The 19070-nt window shown below is 41.7% G+C and overlaps 1 protein-coding gene across 2 annotated transcripts in view; it reads left to right on the top strand.

The window, feature by feature from the left end:
- LOC139416723 (uncharacterized) overlaps positions 1-14170 on the top strand; it is a 44154-nt gene extending 29984 nt beyond the window's left edge. For both annotated transcript variants that reach the window (XM_071165719.1, XM_071165720.1), the window contains 6 exons: positions 3789-4009; positions 7454-7534; positions 9691-9799; positions 9948-10000; positions 11449-11601; positions 12113-14170. In XM_071165719.1, coding sequence (XP_071021820.1) covers positions 3789-4009; positions 7454-7534; positions 9691-9799; positions 9948-10000; positions 11449-11601; positions 12113-12295 — 800 coding nt within the window. In that variant the 3' untranslated portion in view covers positions 12296-14170. The remainder of the gene's footprint in view (positions 1-3788; positions 4010-7453; positions 7535-9690; positions 9800-9947; positions 10001-11448; positions 11602-12112) is intronic.
- The last annotated feature ends 4900 nt before the right edge of the window (positions 14171-19070 follow it).

The following is a 19070-nucleotide window of genomic DNA, read 5'->3' on the forward strand; positions in this document are numbered from 1 at the left end:
TTGTCCTGTGTGCCTGTCTAGTCTGTTATTATTATACTGTCCTGTCTGCATGTCCAGTCTGTTATTATTATGTTGTGCTGTCTGCCTGTCCAGTATGTTATTATGTTGTCTTGTCTGCCTGTCTAGTCTGTTATTATTATACTGTCCTGTCTGCCTGTCCAGTCTGTTATTATTATACTGTCCTGTCTGCCTGTCTAGTCTGTTATTATGTTGTCCTGTCTGCCTGTCTAGTCTGTAGTTATTATACTGTCCTGTCTGCCTGTCTAGTCTGTTATTATTATACTTTCCTGTCTGCCTGTCTAGTCTGTTATTATTATACTGTCCAGTCTGCCTGTCCAGTCTGTTATTATTATACTGTCCTGTCTGCCTGTCTAGTCTGTTATTATTACACTTTCCTGTTTGCCTGTCCAGTCTGTTATTATTATACTGTCCTGTCTGCCTGTCTAGTCTGTTATTATTAAACTGTCCTGTCTACCTGTCTAGTCTGTTATTATTATACTGTCCTGTCTGCCTGTCTAGTCTGTTATTATCATACTGTCCTGTCTGACTGTCTAGTCTGTTCTTATGTTTTCCTGTCTGCCTGTCCAGTCTGTTATTATTTTACTGTCCTGTCTGTTATTATTAAGTTGTGCTGTCTGCCTGTCCAGTATGTTATTATGTTGTCCTGTGTGCCTGTCTAGTCTGTTATTATTATACTGTCCTGTATGCCTGTCCAGTCTGTTATTATGTTGTCCTGTCTGCCTGTCTAGTCTGTTATTATTATACTTTCCTGTCTGCCTGTCTAGTCTGTTATTATTATACTGTCCTGTCTGCCTGTCCAGTATGTTATTATGTTGTCCTATCTGCCTGTCCAGTCTGTTATTATGCTGTCCTGTCTGCCTGTCTAGTCTGTTATTATTATACTTTCCTGTCTGCCTGTCTAGTCTGATATTATTATACTGTCCTGTCTGCCTGTCTAGTCTGTTATTATGTTGTCCTGTCTGCCTGTCCAGTCTGTTATTATACTGTACTGTCTACCTGTCCAGTATGTTATTATGTTGTCCTGTGTGCCTGTCTAGTCTGTTATTATGTTGTCCTGTCTGCCTGTCCAGTCTGTTATTATTTTGTCCTGTCTGCCTGTCCAGTCTGTTATTATTATACTGTCCTGTCTGCCTGTCCAGTCTGTTATTATGTTGTCCTGTCTGCCTGTCTAGTCTGTTATTATTATACTGTCCTGTCTGCCTTTCTAGTCTGTTATTATTATACTGTCCTGTCTGCCTGTCCAGTCTGTTATTATGTTGTCCTGTCTGCCTGTCTAGTCTGTTATTATGTTGTCCTGTCTGCCTGTCCAGTCTGTTATTATTATGTTGTGCTGTCGGCCTGTCCAGTCTGCTATTATTATGTTGTCCTGTCTGCCTGTCCAGTCTGTTATTATTCATTTGTGCTGTCTGCCTGTCCAGTCTGTTATTATTATGTTGTGCTGTCTGCCTGTCCAGTCTGTTTTTATTATGTTGTCCTGTCTGCCTGTCCAGTCTGTTATTATTATGTTGTTCTGTCTAACTGTCTAGTCTGTTATTATTATACTTTCCTGTCTGCCTGTCTAGTCTGTTATTATTATGTTGTGCTGTCTGCCTGTCCAGTCTGTTTTATTATGTTGTCCTGTCTGCCTGTCTAGTCTGTTATTATTATACTCTCCTGTCTGCCTGTCCAGTCTGTTATTATTATACTGTCCTATCTGCCTGTCCAGTCTGTTATTATTATGTTGTCCTGTCTGCCTGTCCAGTCTGTTATTATTATGTTGTCCTGTCTGCCTGTCTAGTCTGTTATTATGTTGTCCTGTCTACCTGTCTAGTCTGTTATTATTATACTGTCCTGTCTGCCTGTCTAGTCTGTTATTATTATACTGTCCTGTCTACCTGTCTAGTCTGTTATTATTATACTGTTCTGTCTACCTGTCTAGTCTGTTATTATACTGTCCTGTCCTGTCTACCTGTTCAGTATGTTATTATGTTGTCCTGTGTGCCTGTCTAGTCTGTTATTATGTTGTCCAGTTTGCCTGTCCAGTCTGTTATTATGTTGTCCTGTCTGCCTGTCTAGTCTGTTATTATGCTGTCCTGTCTGCCTGTCCAGTCTGTTATAATTGTACTGTCCTGTCTGCCTGTCCAGTATGTTATTATGTTGTCCTGTCTGCCTGTCCAGTCTGTTATAATTATACTGTCCTGTCTGCCTGTCCAGTCTGTTATTATGTTGTCCTGTCTGCCTGTCCAGTCTGTTATTATTATACTTTCCTGTCTGCCTGTCTAGGTCTGTTATTATTATACTTTCCTGTCTGCCTGTCTAGTCTGTTATTATTATACTGTCCTGTCTGCCTGTCCAGTCTGTTATTATTATACTTTCCTGTCTGCCTGTCCAGTCTGTTATTATTATGTTGTCCTGTCTGCCTGTCCAGTCTGTTATTATTATGTTGTCCTGTCTGCCTGTCTAGTCTGTTATTATACTGTCCTGTCTGCCTGTCTAGCCTGTTATTAATATACTGTCCTGTCTACCTGTTCAGTATGTTATTATGTTGTCCTGTGTGCCTGTCTAGTCTGTTATTATGTTGTCCAGTCTGCCTGTCCAGTCTGTTATTATGTTGTCCTGTCTGCCTGTCCATTCTGTTATTATTATACTGTCCTGTCTGCCTGTCCAGTCTGTTATTATGTTGTCCTGTCTGCCTGTCCAGTCTGTTATTATTAATGTGTGCTGTCTGCCTGTCCAGTCTGTTATTATTATGTTGAGCTGTCTGCCTTTCCAGTCTGTTTTTATTATATTGTCCTGTCTGCCTGTCCAGTCTGTTATTATTATGTTGTGCTGTCTGCTTGTCCAGTCTGTTTTTATTAATTTGTCCTGTCTGCCTGTCCAGTCTGTTTTTATTATGTTGTGCTGTCTGCCTTTCCAGTCTGTTATTAATATTATTTTGTGCTGTCTGCCTGTCCAGTCTGTTATTATAATGTTTTCCTGTCTGCTTGTCCAGTCTGTTATTATTATACTTTCCTGTCTGCCTGTCTAGTCTGTTATTATTATACTTTCCTGTCTGCCTGTCTAGTCTGTTATTATTATACTGTCCTGTCTGCCTGTCTAGTCTGTTATTATTATACTGTCCTGTCTGCTTGTCCAGTCTGTTATTATTATACTGTCCTGTCTGCCTGTCTAGTCTGTTATTATTATGTTGTCCTGTCTGCCTGTCCAGTCTGTTATTATTATGTTGTCCTGTCTGCCTGTCCAGTCTGTTATTATTATGTTGTCCTGTCTGCCTGTCCAGTCTGTTATTATTATGTTGTCCTGTCTGCCTGTCTAGTCTGTTATTATTATACTGTCCTGTCTGCCTGTCCAGTCTGTTATTATTATACTGTCCTGTCTGCCTGTCTAGTCTGTTATTATTATACTGTCCTGTCTGCCTGTCTAGTCTGTTATTATTATACTGTCCTGTCTGCCTGTCTAGTCTGTTATTATTATACTGTCCTGTCTGCCTGTCTAGTCTGTTATTATTATGTTGTGCTGTCTGCCTGTCCAGTCTGTTATTATTATGTTGTCCTGTCTGCCTGTACGTCTCTACCAGTATCTGTTGCATGTTTGTCTTGTTTGTTTGTTTTCTTCTTCACTTCTATTGACATACATCAGGTTAGGATAGGGTGGGGTGGGATTGGGAGGATTCATGAAGGGGACTGGGTAGCCTATTCGGAGCAGCTTCACTTGTGTATAAAATATGTTTTCAATGTAAACATTTTTTAATGGTATTTATGCCACCGCAACCCCTCAATCCCCCGTAGACGACACGGCCACTACCGTCGCCGACGCCACAGCCCACGACACTACTGAGGCCAGTGCTCCTGGATCAGACCAGGACACTGCCTTCTCCTCCATGGTGTCAACCAGTGACCTCTTAGCAGGAGATGAAACTTCTGGAACCACGGCTGGACCTGGTTTAGACACACAGGGCACTGAAGCAACTGATGCACTGGTTGTACCCAAGACACAGGTTCTTGTGAATGTGAGTAATACCTAACTAATGGGGAATGTCTACAATATATTTAGATGCTGTATCATAATGAAATTCTGAAAGACAGTTCAGGACAATGATGTATATGTATATTTATCTCACATAATACAATTTAAAAGTATGCATTAAGGTGTCTGTAATATGATAAACGTGTCAAAAACAAATGTATTAATTTCTATAGCTTCCAAAATATTTTTTTACAATGGTGGTTGAGTGCCATAATGGAGGCGCGGTGGCTTCACAACAGTGCACCCTGTCAGTCATCTAGTGTATACACTGAGTGTACAAAACATTAGGAACACCTGCTCTTTCCATGACATAGACTATCTAGGTGAAAACTATTATCCCTTATTGATGTCACTAGTTAACTTCAATCAGTGTAGATGAAGGGGTTAAAGAAGGATTTTCAAGCCTTGAGAAGGATTGTCTATGTGTGCCATTGAGGGTGAATGGGCAAGACAAATGATTTAAGTGCCTTTGAACAGGGTATGGTAGTAGGTTCTAGACCACATATGTCAGAGTCAAGGCCCGCGGGCCACATCCGGCCCGCAAGAAGGTTTTTTACGGCCCCTGGGATGATCTTGATTTATTATTAGAACCGGCCCGCAGCAAGCCGGCAGCCCGCAGATCTTTTACACGCACCAATACTACATTTCCCACAATGCAAAGGTGACGCACCGAGCAGTAGGCTGCTTCATTTCAATATTTATTGGCACAGCAGTCGTCAGCATCACAGTAAAATTAACTTTCAGATACCCATCAAAAATGGCAAAACGGAAGGTGGATACTGAGAACCGGGGGTTTCAAACAAGGTGGGAGTCGGAGTATATGTTCACGAAGGTAGCTGGAAAACCTGTGTGTCTTCTGTGTGGAGAAAGTGTGGCGGTACTGAAAGAGTATAATCTGAGACGACATTATGAAACGAAACACGCGGACAAAAACAAGAATATGGACATGGAACAAAGGCTACAAAAGGCAGAGGAATTAAAACGAGGCCTCAAATCTCGACAGGCTCTGTTCAAAAAAGCCAAATCACAAGGCCAGGCTGCTGTCAAGGCCAGTTTTATTTTGGCAGAAGAGATCGCTAAATCAGCCCGGCCATTTACGGAGGGGGATTTCATCAAAAACTGCATGATTAAAGTTTGTGACGAAGTTTGCCCAGAAAAAAGGCAACTCTTTTTAAATGTGAGTCTGAGCAGAAACACCATTGCCGAGAGAGTAGACCAGTTGTCCATCAATCTAAAAGAGCAGCTTGTGAAAAAGGGAAAAGATTTTATTGCATATTCCTTGGCTGTGGATGAGAGCACCGACATTTCTGACATTGCCCAGTTGTCAATTTTCATCCGCGGAGTGGACTCCAACCTAAGCGTGACAGAGGAGTTTTTGGCTTTACGTCCTATGCATGGCACAACTACGGGGCATGATTTGTATGAAGAGGTGTCAAGATGTGTAAATGAGATGGAGCTGCCTTGGGAAAAACTCGTGGGTTTGACAACCGACGGAGCACCTGCGATGTGTGGACACAGGAGCGGACTGGTGGCGAAGATACGGGAAAAGATGCAAGAGGAAAACGCGACAGGTGAGCTGACAGCTTATCATTGTATCATACACCAGGAAGCGTTGTGCGGTAAAGCCTTGAAAATGGAGCATGTAATGAGCATCATCACGCGCACAGTTAACTTTATCAGAGCCAAAGGTTTGAATCACCGCCAGTTCAAGGCATTTCTGACGGAGTTAGAAACGGAGCATGGTGATTTGCCTTATCACACAGAGGTGCGATGGCTAAGCCAGGGAAAGGTGCTTCAAAGATGTTTCGAGCTTCGTGAGGAGATTTGTCTGTTCTTGGACAGCAAAGGGAAAGACACAACACAACTCCGAGACGAAATGTTTCTGTGTGAAATGGCTTTTCTGTGTGACATTACGAGTCATCTGAATGCAATAAACTTGCAGCTGCAGGGTCGGGATCGTGTCATCTCTGATATGTACAGTACAGTGAAGGCATTTAAAACCAAACTGACTCTGTGGGAGACGCAGATGCGGAAAGAAAATTTGAGCCACTTTCCCAGCTGCCAGACCATGAAAGAGAAGCTCTCTACCAGTGCGTTCCCGAGCACACAGTTGGCTGATAAAATAGGTATGCTTGCCGCTGACTTTCGACGCCGATTTGCTGACTTTGAAGCACAAAAAAGCAGGTTGGAACTGCTCGGTAACCCATTTGCTGTTGACGTGGAAAGCTCACCACCAAACCTCCAAATGGAGTTGATTGACCTCCAATGCAATGATGCACTGAGGGCAAAATATGCGGCAGTGGGTGCTGCGGAGTTCGCCCGTTTCCTCCCCGGCACAATGCCCCAGCTGCGCATCCAGGCTGCTCAAACGTTGTCTATGTTTGGCAGCACATACCTGTGTGAACAACTGTTTTCTTTGATGAACCTGAACAAAACATCACACAGAAGTCGACTTACTGCTGAACACCTCCACTCAATTCTGAGGATTTCTTCAGCTCAGAGCCTTACCCCGAACATTGATGAACTTGTGGAAAAGATGGGACACCACCAAGTATCACCCTCAACCTCAAACAAGTGAACATTACTGTGCAATCACATATTTAGAGTTTTTACTCAGTTCAAGTTTAAAAGTTAAAATTTAATATTTGTTTTCACTGCATGTTACTTCTCCTTAAACAAAGTGTTGTTTTTGATTAATAGATTTTTGCACTTTATTTTTTTGTATTTCAATCCAATTATATTTTAAAAATATTTCAGTTGAGTGGATGATAGAAAATTGCTATTATTGTTTTTTCTTTGAAGTAAATTTAGCCCACTTTTGCTAAAATAGAAAATATAGTCTACTGATGGTGCCTTGAATACCGGTTTCTTTCATTTAATGTTCATGTTATGGGGATATTTATATAAAGGAAATTTGTCTTTTGTGTCTGTTGAAAATTAAAGATTACTGACAGAGCCATAAGAAAATATTGCTTTATTTATCTGATCATATTGTAATATATTTGTTAGGTTTTCAGTAGGTTCAATTAGGTTCACTAGACTATATGCGTCATTTAAAAAATTTTCAATGAACATTCGAACAGTCCGGCCCTCGTCTTGTAGCTGATTTTTTTATTTGGCCCTCCGTCCATTTGACTTTGACACCCCTGTTCTAGACGCACCGGTTTGAGTGTGTCAAGAACTGCAACCCTGCTGTTTTTTTTAACGCTCAACAGTTTCCTGTGTGTGTCAAGAATGGTCCACCACCCAAAGGACATCCAGCCAACTTGACACAACTCTAGGACTGCAAATTAACTTCAAATTCCCCATATCATAACTCATTGTAGAGGGAATGTAACAGATTGTGATTGAATGGAGAGACAAACTTACAGAATCTGATGATGTCAACACTTGAGTTGAAAGCTTTATGCCGTCTCTGTCTCTGCAGCCCAATGTTGAGTGTGTGGACAAGGAGGCAGTGAAGGACAAGGATGCAGTCAAGGTGGAGCTTTCTTCAGAAACCAGCTGTGTGAGTAGCAACATGTTTTACTGTCATTATGAAATGTCTCCTTATGGACTTTTCCCATGCCATATTAGCTTTTGTGCTCTACCACCCCACCTAGCTCTCGTCTATCATAAAACAGAACAATGCAGTCTAAGCCGCATATAAGGGTATCTCTGGTACAGTTGCCCTCCCCCAGCCTCTACCACGGTGTGTATTGTACTACATTCTGTTTCCAACCACAGCCCTTACAGAGATATCAGCCTGTACCAGCCAACTGCCTGGGAGACGAACAGAGACAGACAGGAAGCCTCTTACCCTTCAGCCCTGGTGCCACGTTTCATGTACCCTGGCCCTTATCTGGCTCCCAGCGCCTTGGCCTGGGAGGAAGTCTCTGTCTCATTCCACTTAATATGTTTAAGATGAATATGTTCCAAACAGCTTGTTGGAAATATGGGGCCTGATAAAGGCAGATCTGTTTTCAGACATTCTTTAGCCGTTCTAAATCATCCGTCCCTCTGTCGTCACAGAAGACAAACGGGGAGGAGGACAATGTTTCCTCCCTGGGCGTCTCTGTGTGCTCCAGGGGCCACGGTCAATGGAAGAATAGCAGGGTGTGTAGAGTGGAACTGGTGTGGTGGAACCCTCAGTGTGAGATGGAATGAAACACCATGGTAGTGTTGACTGATAACATGATAATTCCATGAAGACATGTACCCATGTACAAAAACAAACACCTTATCAGAACAATAAGGGATTGACGTGTGGGTCTAGCCTGCTAATCCTAGCATGAATTCAACCAGAGAAATTGGCAAGCGTTCACAGAGAGTGGGTGAGCTGCTGGGAAGCCTTGATAAGACAAGAGTAATGTCTATCTATCACCTTCTATCCATGGAGCCGTTCCCATGAACCGAGATCCACTCCAAAGTCGTGGAAAATCTCTCAATGAGAAAAGTCCTGGAATGTTCTCTAAAAAACATCCCTGTAAATTCCCATGAGAAACGTTGTCCCCTTTTCTGAGGTTTCAGTCAACACTATAAATGGCAGCAGCTAATAATAACATAATTACTATAAAGAACCCACACACCAGTCTCACTCAAGGCCTTAGATGTCAATCACAAACGGCAATCTCGTAGAGCCATTTCTATCTAAATGAAAATAAATAGAAAAGCAGACATCGTGTTGTGGTTGCCAATAGTGAGACTGAGGTCATCCCTGAGAGAGGCCCACTGTGACGAAAATTAGAGGTCCTGAGCGTAGCTTAAATTAGTCACTGGTGGAGCAGGGAGAGAGGGGGGGGAGAGAGAGAGGGGCGGGGGGAACAGGAGGCAGAGAGAGGAAGATGAGAAGGAGACTGGATACTAAACACGAATTAACTTTGTACTGTAGGGTAGAGTAGTAGGGATGGGGAGCTGATGTGGGCTGTGCCGGGTTCCTTCCTTCCTACCCATAGGATAGCTCAGTGTTATGGGGAGACCAGGCTGTAGCTGTAGATGTGGAACTCCTGAATGAGGATGCTGTGTTTGCACATAGCGGCCTATGGGGAAGAGAAGCGCTGTCTGGATCGCATTACACAGAGTGGGGAGGGAGAGTTCCCATCCCAAGGCCCTTGTGCAATGTGATGATATCATAGTTCAAGACCAAGTTGGTAGAGAGAGAGATGGGGTGTGGTCGCTGATTTCGTCGTTTTTCATCCGACGCTATGCATCTTCCATTACGCAAACACATTGGCATATGGCGTGGTGAACACACTGACTCACACACTCAGCTGGACAGATTCACACGCACACCCACATAACATTTAACACTGCAAGTCTACTGTGAAGCATCTGAGAGGCATTAGCTCTACAGAGGAAGGGAGAGAACGCTGCGAAAGAGAGCAGAGTGTATGTTTGTAGCCGGCTCAAACCATGACGTCATTGTGTGTTTGGTGCGGTGAAGTTAAGATGAGGATAGACATCCTCCCTGCGTAGGAGAACCACAACAGTCGGCGCAGCCTAGTCCCATTGGGTCACTGGAATAGGGCGTGCCAAAATACTCTGGGGACCTCTGGCTTTCTGTGAGAATAAACAGATCAGTGTCATCATCAAGGTGATGTGGTTTTAACACATAAATCATTGTGTTTATAGTTGAGAATTGAGCATAACAATATATGATTGTTAAACTGACATGCTTTCCCATAGTTGGAGACCAAGAGAATCTTGGAGGACTCAGCCTGGTGCGCAGGGGACTGCAACCTTCAAGTGTTCCAGGAAGAGAACTCTAACACATATCTTGTGACACGCGCTGATGGTAGGTTTCCCTCTATTGCCTCATAATGATGATAATCATAACAATACCTTACAGTAATGCGTTTCTTATAACACTATAGTATTCTAATCTAGACAATCTGAATATTGTATAAGATATTTTTCTAACTCCCATTGGTCCCTCCTTACAGGTGGTGTCAAAGAATTGTCAGAGAGCCTGGTCAGTGAAGGCATCAAGGACCAGGTATGTCCACTTCAACACACTCATACTTATGGGTGCAGAAAACTAGGCCTTTTTTCTTCTTATTCCCGATCACTTTTAACAACTATAGCTACTCATTCCCATAGCGATAGATGGAAGGGAACATGTATTGAGTCACATGCTATCTTGTATGTACACAACTCTAAATGGACTGCAACACAGGTACCATGATAGTTTTATAAGAGGGAGATATGGACAATGTAGGGAACCAACCAGGCAGTGGAATGCTATGCAGGGCCCCACTTACAAATCACAATCTGGTTTAATAGAAATAACAAAGTGGCTTGGCATAAAGTCGGGTAGTGATCTAACCATGACTTGAACAGTCCCCAGGCATCAGAGTGAGGAATCCATAGCGATCCTATTATATTACTAGAGGGGCTATGTCATAAACCCTCAAAGTTCCATAATGGGAACAAAATGGCAGCCATCTTGGTCAGGGAGAAATCCAAAACCAGTCTAATTGGAATAAATGGCTGTACAGGCATAGGTGATGCATTTCCTGCTTTAACATATGCAGGAAAATAAAAGTAGGCACGTGATGCATTGGCAATTGTAATGGAATTATAGTCAACCTAAAATATTTTTTATTTATTTATAAATACAGGTTATATGGGTTTTATAAACATTTTATGTATAGATAGCCTCTACAATGTATGTAAAAGACCAGAAATGTCTCAGATCTTCTTTTCTTTTAAAGCTGAGTGCTATTATGTGATACAATATCAGTACTTGATGCATTTACAACTTGTATAAGTCCTATCATCAACTAATTTTAGCCAGTGTGTGGCTGTGGCTTGACTGCATTGTTTGAATGGAATGTTTTCATATTGTAAGTTCATTTGAAAAATGTACGAAATCATTCCTCTAAAACTGTCTGGCTAGCTGGCTAACACGCATACAGTGCAGATTCATTCTTCACATTCATTGTTTTACATAAAATCTTATCACAGCACTGGCAAACCATGATTGACCAACTCCCTGATCAAAATGGCTGATCTTTGGACCATCATAAGAAGGTTCCTTCTCATTCTAGTATTCTAATTCCTAATTCTATAGAGGAATCTCCCATAGCTTCCCAGAGTCCCCTCCATAGATACAGCCAGTGTGGCATGGCTTAACCCCTAGTAAAGAAATCCTACAGGATTCCAATTTTAAAGATCCAATAGAAAATCCAATCAGATTTTGGAACCAGTCCCATTGGACTCCTACAGGATTCTATCCTAGAGAATAAAATCCTATAGAATATGTTCCAAAATGTGATAGGGTTATCTATTGGATTTTTAAAATTGTAATCCTATATCAAGCATTCTCTCAACCAGCTTCATGAGGAACGATGTGTGTGTGTGTGTGTGTGTGTGTGTGTGTGTGTGTGTGTGTGTGTGTGTGTGTGTGTGTGTGTGTGTGTGTGTGTGTGTGTGTGTGTATAGCTGGGTGTGGTGGAGGCAGCTCTTCAGTGGGGCAAACACACTCCCATTGTGCTGGTGCCCCTACTCATTACTGGCCTGCTGCTGGCTGCTGCCATCATCGGATGCTACTATAAGAAGAACTACCGTGGACACAACACCAAGGGCATGAGGCTGGTCAGTTCACCTTCTATCTCTTACTACACTGGCTGACCATTGTTTTGGTTGACTGTACCTCTAGGCCTCTAGATGTATGTATTACTGTAGAGCTATTAGCATGTTTTCTAGATCTCATTTGAGTATGACTTTAGCTTGTAATTCACTGGTTGTATACTACTTTATCATACATTTTAGCACCACTGGTTAACCTTGAGCATAGGCCAACTGTGCCGTTGAGCAATGTAATGAGATGAGGAGTGTGTGTTTGGTGTGTGTGTCTGTGTACGTGTGTGCATGTATATGCATACAACTGTTTCATCTCCTGGTCAAAAAGATACAGCTACTTTTCTCTAAGACCAGTCAGTAGTGATGTCACATGATAAAGACCCTCCACCGGGTATGTGCCTCAACAAAGACAGTGCTGCTAGTGGAGGAAAGACATCCATAATGTTTGTTTATAATTGACGAGCAGCCTGTTGATGTTGACTGTGTGTGTATGGTGTGTGTTTGTGTATGTGTGTGTGTGCAGGCTGAGGAGGCATACCCAGTCGATGAGGAGAACCACGGAAACACCCTGGTGTCTGTTGCCCCTCTCAACCCCCCTGAGATCCTGGAGAAGCCTGCTAACGGGGACTCCCAAGAGGCCGCCAAGACCCATCCCCCTCCCACCAACGGCCACTCCACCACCAAGACGGCAGACACAGAGCTTTGAAGACCCCCTAGAACACCTGGAAAAGAATGGATCAGATTCCACACCCCTCCTCCAACACCAACCCTTCCCCCCCAGAACATCCCCAGAGGCCCCATCCTACCACGGACATTAGGGACTAGAACTACCCCTCTTAACCCTCACATAAACACTCCTTCAGACTCTCTGTGTGCCCCACTTCGGTTACATGCCTCAACTATTAAAATGGAGGGACAACCCCATGGTAAAGTAACCATACGACTACAATGAACAGGTGTTGATGATAATGTGAATGATGATGATGATGCCGAGGGCTGTGTCCCTGTCCCTGGGTTGCTGACGTCATACAGGGCTGGAGACTGGGCCAGGGTTAGTACTGGGTGGTGGGGAGGGAGGGTTTTGTGTTGTCAATCACCAGTGGCTCTAAGACTGCAGCTTGGGTCACATCAACCATGTAGTCATTTTCAATGCCCAGGAGGGGCCCTGCCTTCACATGTCATCAGGTTTAAAGCTTCCTGCCATAAATCCTTTAACCATATATTGAAGCATTGCATCACTACCACTCAAATTGGTCCTCAGTTGATCATAAAAAGGAGAAAATAACATAACACAGTCTTGAATCTGTTTACAAACTTATCAGAGTGGATGCTGAGCTAGTTTGGTTATGTTTGTGTTATTGTGTTCTGTGTGTGCGTGTGCGTGTAAGGAGTGTTGCTGTGTGTGTAAAAGCAGTGTGTGTTTGTGCTTGTTTTCTGTGTGTACAGGCGGATGTGTGTTGGCATGTGAGTGTGTGTGTCTGTGCGAGAATGTACATGTGTGTCACCCAAAAAAATGTAGAATACAATTTATTAAGATAAGCAGACAAGGTGATTGCTTGGGGAGATAGGTCCCTAGTAGTGACTTGGAGAGGGGTCTTCTTTTGGTGCTTAATCTCACTGTATCAATCTGTAGGAGACGAAGCAGGAAGGAATTCTCCCCTTCATTACTGCAAGTTAAACCCAGATAAGCCAATGGCCTGACAGAAGTTAGAAAAACTAGATCCACACAGTGTCACAATGGTGACTGCTGAAAACGATACCAGACTTATGTGTGTAAGGTCTGGGACACAGTGTTGTGTATATAAAGAGGTCAGGTGTGCCAATCCTTTTAAATAAGTCAGTATTATTCTCTTTTTAATACCTTTGTAACAGGATATAATTAGACACTTAATACATACAGTATTGTACGGAACAATGTTATATAATATGATGTTTCTGTTTTGTCTTGTGTTTTTGTGTTTTTTCACACTTGCTTTGTTCTAAGCCAAAGAAATCCTTTTCACCAGCTTGCCATGTGGAGATACTGTTTACTGTAGAGGGAGGAGGAGTGAATATATGGAGAAACTACTTGCTGCTTTTTGTGACATCAAGGTAGTGTTTGGGTCTCTTTTAGTGTGTGTTATACATCTTGTTAGCCTAGTTGCCCAAATATATGTTGTTCAAAGCTTGGCAATACTACATTTTTGCAGAACGGCATTCTTAACAACCCAGCCCAATCTATTGTTAAAGTACACTGTATACACAGCAGGGTGACTTCTTGTTTACAAATATCTACAAGCTGAGAGTTGTTCCTCTGGGTATTATGTAGTCATATTGCTGACCTTTTAAATCAGGAACTAAGGAGAATGTCACAATTTCCATTATACATAACATTACAACACTATGTTATTTTTAATAAATTCAGCAAAACAGTGAGTACTGCTGGTTATCTAACTGGAAGAAATTGCCATTTTAGAGAACATTTCAGCGCATAAGTATTACCTTGCTTTCAGTTCTATTTTTAACTCATTTTCTGTATTTTTGTACATTCCCGAATGACTGTTTTAATTCTACTAGCATCCTAAAGTTCATGATAAGAAAACATTTTGGAAAATAAAATACTTTAAAAAAAATCTAATTTCCTGTCACGTTCGTTGTCAAGGAAATGACCGGACCAAGGTGCAGCGTTGTAAGCGTACATTCTATTATTTTAAATGTTGCCAACAAAACAAACGAAGCTCTGTAAGGCTATACATGTCACTAACAAAGACAACAACCCACAAATGAGAAAAGGAAAAAAGGCTGCCTAAGTATGATTCCCAATCAGAGACAACGATAGACAGCTGTCCCTGATTGAGTATCATACCCGGCCAAAAACAAAGAACCAGAAAGCATAGACTTTCCCACCCGAGTCACACCCTGACCAAACAAAAATAGAGAATAAAAGGATCTCTACGGTCATGGCGTGACATTTCCTGTGTAAAGAAAAGTTGTAGCCCTCTCAATAACTTAATTAGATACCTCTCTCTTTACTTCACTCAGTCCTATCTGCTGTGTTGGAGGGAATATATACAGGCAAGGTTTTGGCAGGGGGAAATGTGTTAAAGCTCAACTGCATACACGCACGCACACACACACACACCATGGTATCCCATGCAGCCCATAAGGTCACACAGCTGGTTTGCATAAGCAGTAGTTATGACATCACTTCACACAGTTTTGTCTTTCAGTGTTTGGGTGGGGCAAAGAAAACATCCCTCACACAGCTGTCTCTCTGTGTTGATCAGTACTGATCATGTTTTGTGATATCCAGGTGTCAGGCAGGTTAAGATTTGATAGAGAAACGGACAAGGTTATAATTTGCACTCTCTTTATAGACAATTTGTTAGATGAGAGTGCAAGGTATTTCTCAGACAATCGTGAAATCTGCATGCCAAAGCTATATTCAGCCCTTATTTTGGGATCTTTTTCTGTCACTTCATCTCGTAGACTGTTGGATAGCTGCCAACATCTCCGTATAATCACAAGACACCAATGTGACCCCACAGCCCCGTAAGAAAATATTAATCCAAGGCCGTTAATTAAATCTGCAATATTAATGTGCCCTCAGACAAAGAGCCACAATGTGTCCCAGAGGCTAGACTAGAGCGACGTCATGCCTGGGGTCAGTCTACAACAATTATTACTTTAAACAGATACAGTTGAAGTCGGAAGAGTACATACAGCTTAGACAAATGCATTTAAACTCAGTTTTTCACAATTCCTGACAATTAATCCTGTCTTAGGTCAGTTAGGATCACCACTTCATTTTAAGAATGTGAAATGTCAGAACAATAGTTGAGAAAATGATTAATTTCAGCTTTTATTTCTTTCATCGCATTCCCAGTGGTCAGAAGTTTACATACACTCAATTAGTATTTGGTAGCATTGCCTTTAAATTGTTTAACTTGGGTCAAACGTTTTGGGTAGCCTTCCACAAGCTTCCCACAATAAGTTGGGTGAATTTTGGCCCATTCCTCCTGACAGAGCTGGTGCACACACTTTTTCAGTTGTCCATTAAAATAACATCAAATTGATCAGAAATACAGTGTAGACATTGTTAATGTTGTAAATGACTATTGTAGCTGGAAAGGGCAGATTTTTTTATGGAATATCTACATAGGTGCACAGAGGCCCATTATCAGCAACCATCACTCCTGTGTTCCAATGGCACATTTTGTTAGCTAATCCAAGTTTATAACTTTAAAAGGCTAATTGATCATTACAAAACCCTTTTGCAATTATGTTAGCACAGCTAAAAAAACTGTTGACCTGATTAAAGAAGCAATAAATCTGGGCTTATTTAGACTAGTTAAATATCAAGAGCATCAGCATTTGTGGGTTCGATTAAAGGTTCAAAATGGCCAGAAACAAATAACTTTCTTCTGAAATTCGTCAATCTATTCTTGTTCTAAGAAATTAAGGCTATTCCATGCGAGAAATTGCCTAGAAACTGAAGATCTGGTACAACGCTGTGTACTACTCCCTTCACATAACAGCGTACTGGCTCTAACAAGAATAGAATTGAGTGGGAGGCCCCGGTGCACAACTGAGCAAGAAGACAAGTACATTAGAGTGTCTAGTTTGAGAAACAGACGCATCACAAGTCCTCAACAGCTTCGTTAAATAGTATTCTTAAAACACCAGTCTCAACGTCAACAGTGAAGAGTCGACTCCTAGATGCTGGCCTTCTAGGCAGAGTCTCAGCAGATATCTCAGACTGGCCAATAAAAATAAAAGATTAAGATGGGCAAAAGAACACAGACACTGGACAGAGGAAGATTGGAAAAAAGTGTTATGGACAGACTAATCTAAGTTTGAGATGTTCGGATCACAAAGAAGAACCTTCGTGAGATGCATAAAAAATTGAAAGATGCTTGACGCCATCTGTCAAGCATGGTGGAGGCAATGTGATGGTCTGGGGGTGCTTTGGTGGTGGTAAAGTGGGAGATTTGTACAGGGTAAAAGGGATCTTGAAGAAGGAAGGCTATTGTTCCATTTTGCAATGCCCTGCCATTCCCTGTGGACGGCGCTTAATTGGAGCCAATTTCCTCCTACAACAGGACAATGACCCAAAGCACAGCTCCAAACTATGCAATAACTATTTATAGAAGAAGCAGTCAGCTGGTATTCTGTCTATAATGGAGTGGCCAGCACAGTCACCCTAATTGAGCTGTTGTGGGAGCAGCTGACCATATGGTACGTAAGAAGTGCCCATCAAGTCAATCCAACTAGTGGGAGGTGTTTCAGGAAGCATGGGGTGAATTATTATTTCAATTAATAATAATTATTTGTAAACTTGTAAACGTCTTGACTCTATTTCCTATTCATTTTGCAACTCATTTCATGTATGTTTTCATTGAAAACAAGGACATTTCTAAGTGACACCGAACCTTTGAACGGTAGTGTATAATGCGTGAAAATCAATGGACTATTATATTAAACCTAAAACAAATATGCTATGAATGTCATAAAAATTGCCTTATTTGGAAATTGTGGAACCTTATGCAACATTGTGGGAATGTTCTGTGCAATCTTCGTGAATATCACAAAATGTTCTTGCAACATTAAGGGAATGTCCTGTGCAACGTAAACATTGTCTGAATGTCATCATATTTGGTGTTTTGGTAACCTATCTCTTGCAATGTATCCACACTGTTCCCAAAACTTAATTACATGTTCTTGGAACCGTTGAAAATTCAGAAAGGCTGTTCTGTCAACATTCTTGTAACATCAAAGGAATGTTTTTAGCACCCTGATAGAAACATTATCTGAATGTCAGCACAACTGGACAGCTTTAGTGTTTTGGGAACCTGTCTCTTTTCATATCCCCACAATGTTCCCACAACCTAAAAAAAACATTCTGGGAACCTTTAAAGAACATACTAAATGTGTTCCAGGAACGTTCTTGCAACATCAGGTGAATGTTTTTTGCACCCTGAAAAAAACATTGTAGAATCCTCTGCACAACTGGACAGTTTTTGTGTTTTGGGAGCATATCTTTTGTGATGTCCCCACAATGTTCCCACCAGACTGTTCCCACAACCTAATGAAACATTCTGGGAACCTTTCAACAAAAGACTAAATGTGTTCTGGTTACGTTCTTGTAACATCAGGTGAATGTTTTTTGCACCCTGAAAGAAACATTGTAGAATCCTCTGCACAACTGGACAGTTTTTGTGTTTTGGGAACATATCTTTTGTGATGTCCCCACAATGTTCCCACCAGACTGTTCCCACAACCTAATGAAACATTCTGGGAACCTTTCAACAAAAGACTAAATGTGTTCTGGTTACGTTCTTGTAACATCAGGTGAATGTTTTTTGCACCCTGAAAGAAACATTTTATAATCATCTGCACAACTGGACAGTTTTTGTGTGTTTTGGGAACATTTATTTTGTGACGTCCCCAAAATGTTCAAGCCAGACTGTTCCCACAACCTAATGAAACATTCTGAGAACCTTTACAGAACATACAAAATGTGTTCAGGGAACATTCTTACAACATCAGACAAATGTTTAATACAAACATTGTACAATCATCAGCGTGACTGGACAGTTGTGTGCTGGGAACTTTCACAGAACCAATTTTGGTTTTCTGGAATAACATTACTGGTACATTGTGTTATTACATTACCTCGAAACCTAATGAGAACGTTTGGGGAAGGTTCTGTGGTGGTTGTTACACATGTACTGCACTGAATTTTAATGAATGTTAAGAAAAGTTTCCAAGGATATTTCATCAAAATTTTTTTTTATGTTTTTGGGATATTATCATCCTAACTTTAGATACAAACCTAACTAGAACTTAATGGGAATCTTAGCTAATGTTCCCAGGTTCCTTGATTAACAGTATATGACAGTAGAAAAGCAGTATTACAATCACAGTACACAGTAGAGCCATATCTTGTTAGAATGAAAGTACTCTCGGGAACTGTAGTTTAAAGCATATAGATACATTTTCAGTAAAAGGCGTTAAATAAAAATGCAAAGAAACAGAAAACATCCTGTCTGTAAATCAGTCTCTGTACTGTTATCGTTTGTATCTTAAGTGAAAGAAATCTTGGCAGGAATATTGTCTTGTCTGGCTCCATATTGAGAAATCTCTGCATGATTTAACCGTTATTTCACCAGGACTTCTTTCTCTAGAGGTGAAAGAGCCTTCGGGGAGAAGCCATCTGTATTTTACAGGACAGATGTGTCTGGGTCGGGGTGGAGGTGGGGTGAGTATTTACTGTGAGGGAGGACCACTGGACCCCACCCATATTAGACAAATCCCAGGTGGGGTTGAGCCCCCAACAGTCCCTCCACCCTTCCATCCCTCCTTTCCATCCCTCCATCCCTCCCACCCGTAGACAAAACATCCCCACACACCCCACCCCTGGGTGGAAGAAAAAAATCTCAGCTGGTTGTTTTCATGGAGGGCGGGTCTCCCTTGGTATAATCATAGCTGTGCAACACGTC

The sequence above is a fragment of the Oncorhynchus clarkii genome, chromosome 9 (genome assembly GCF_045791955.1).
Source record: "Oncorhynchus clarkii lewisi isolate Uvic-CL-2024 chromosome 9, UVic_Ocla_1.0, whole genome shotgun sequence".
Classification (NCBI taxonomy): Eukaryota; Metazoa; Chordata; class Actinopteri; order Salmoniformes; family Salmonidae; genus Oncorhynchus; species Oncorhynchus clarkii.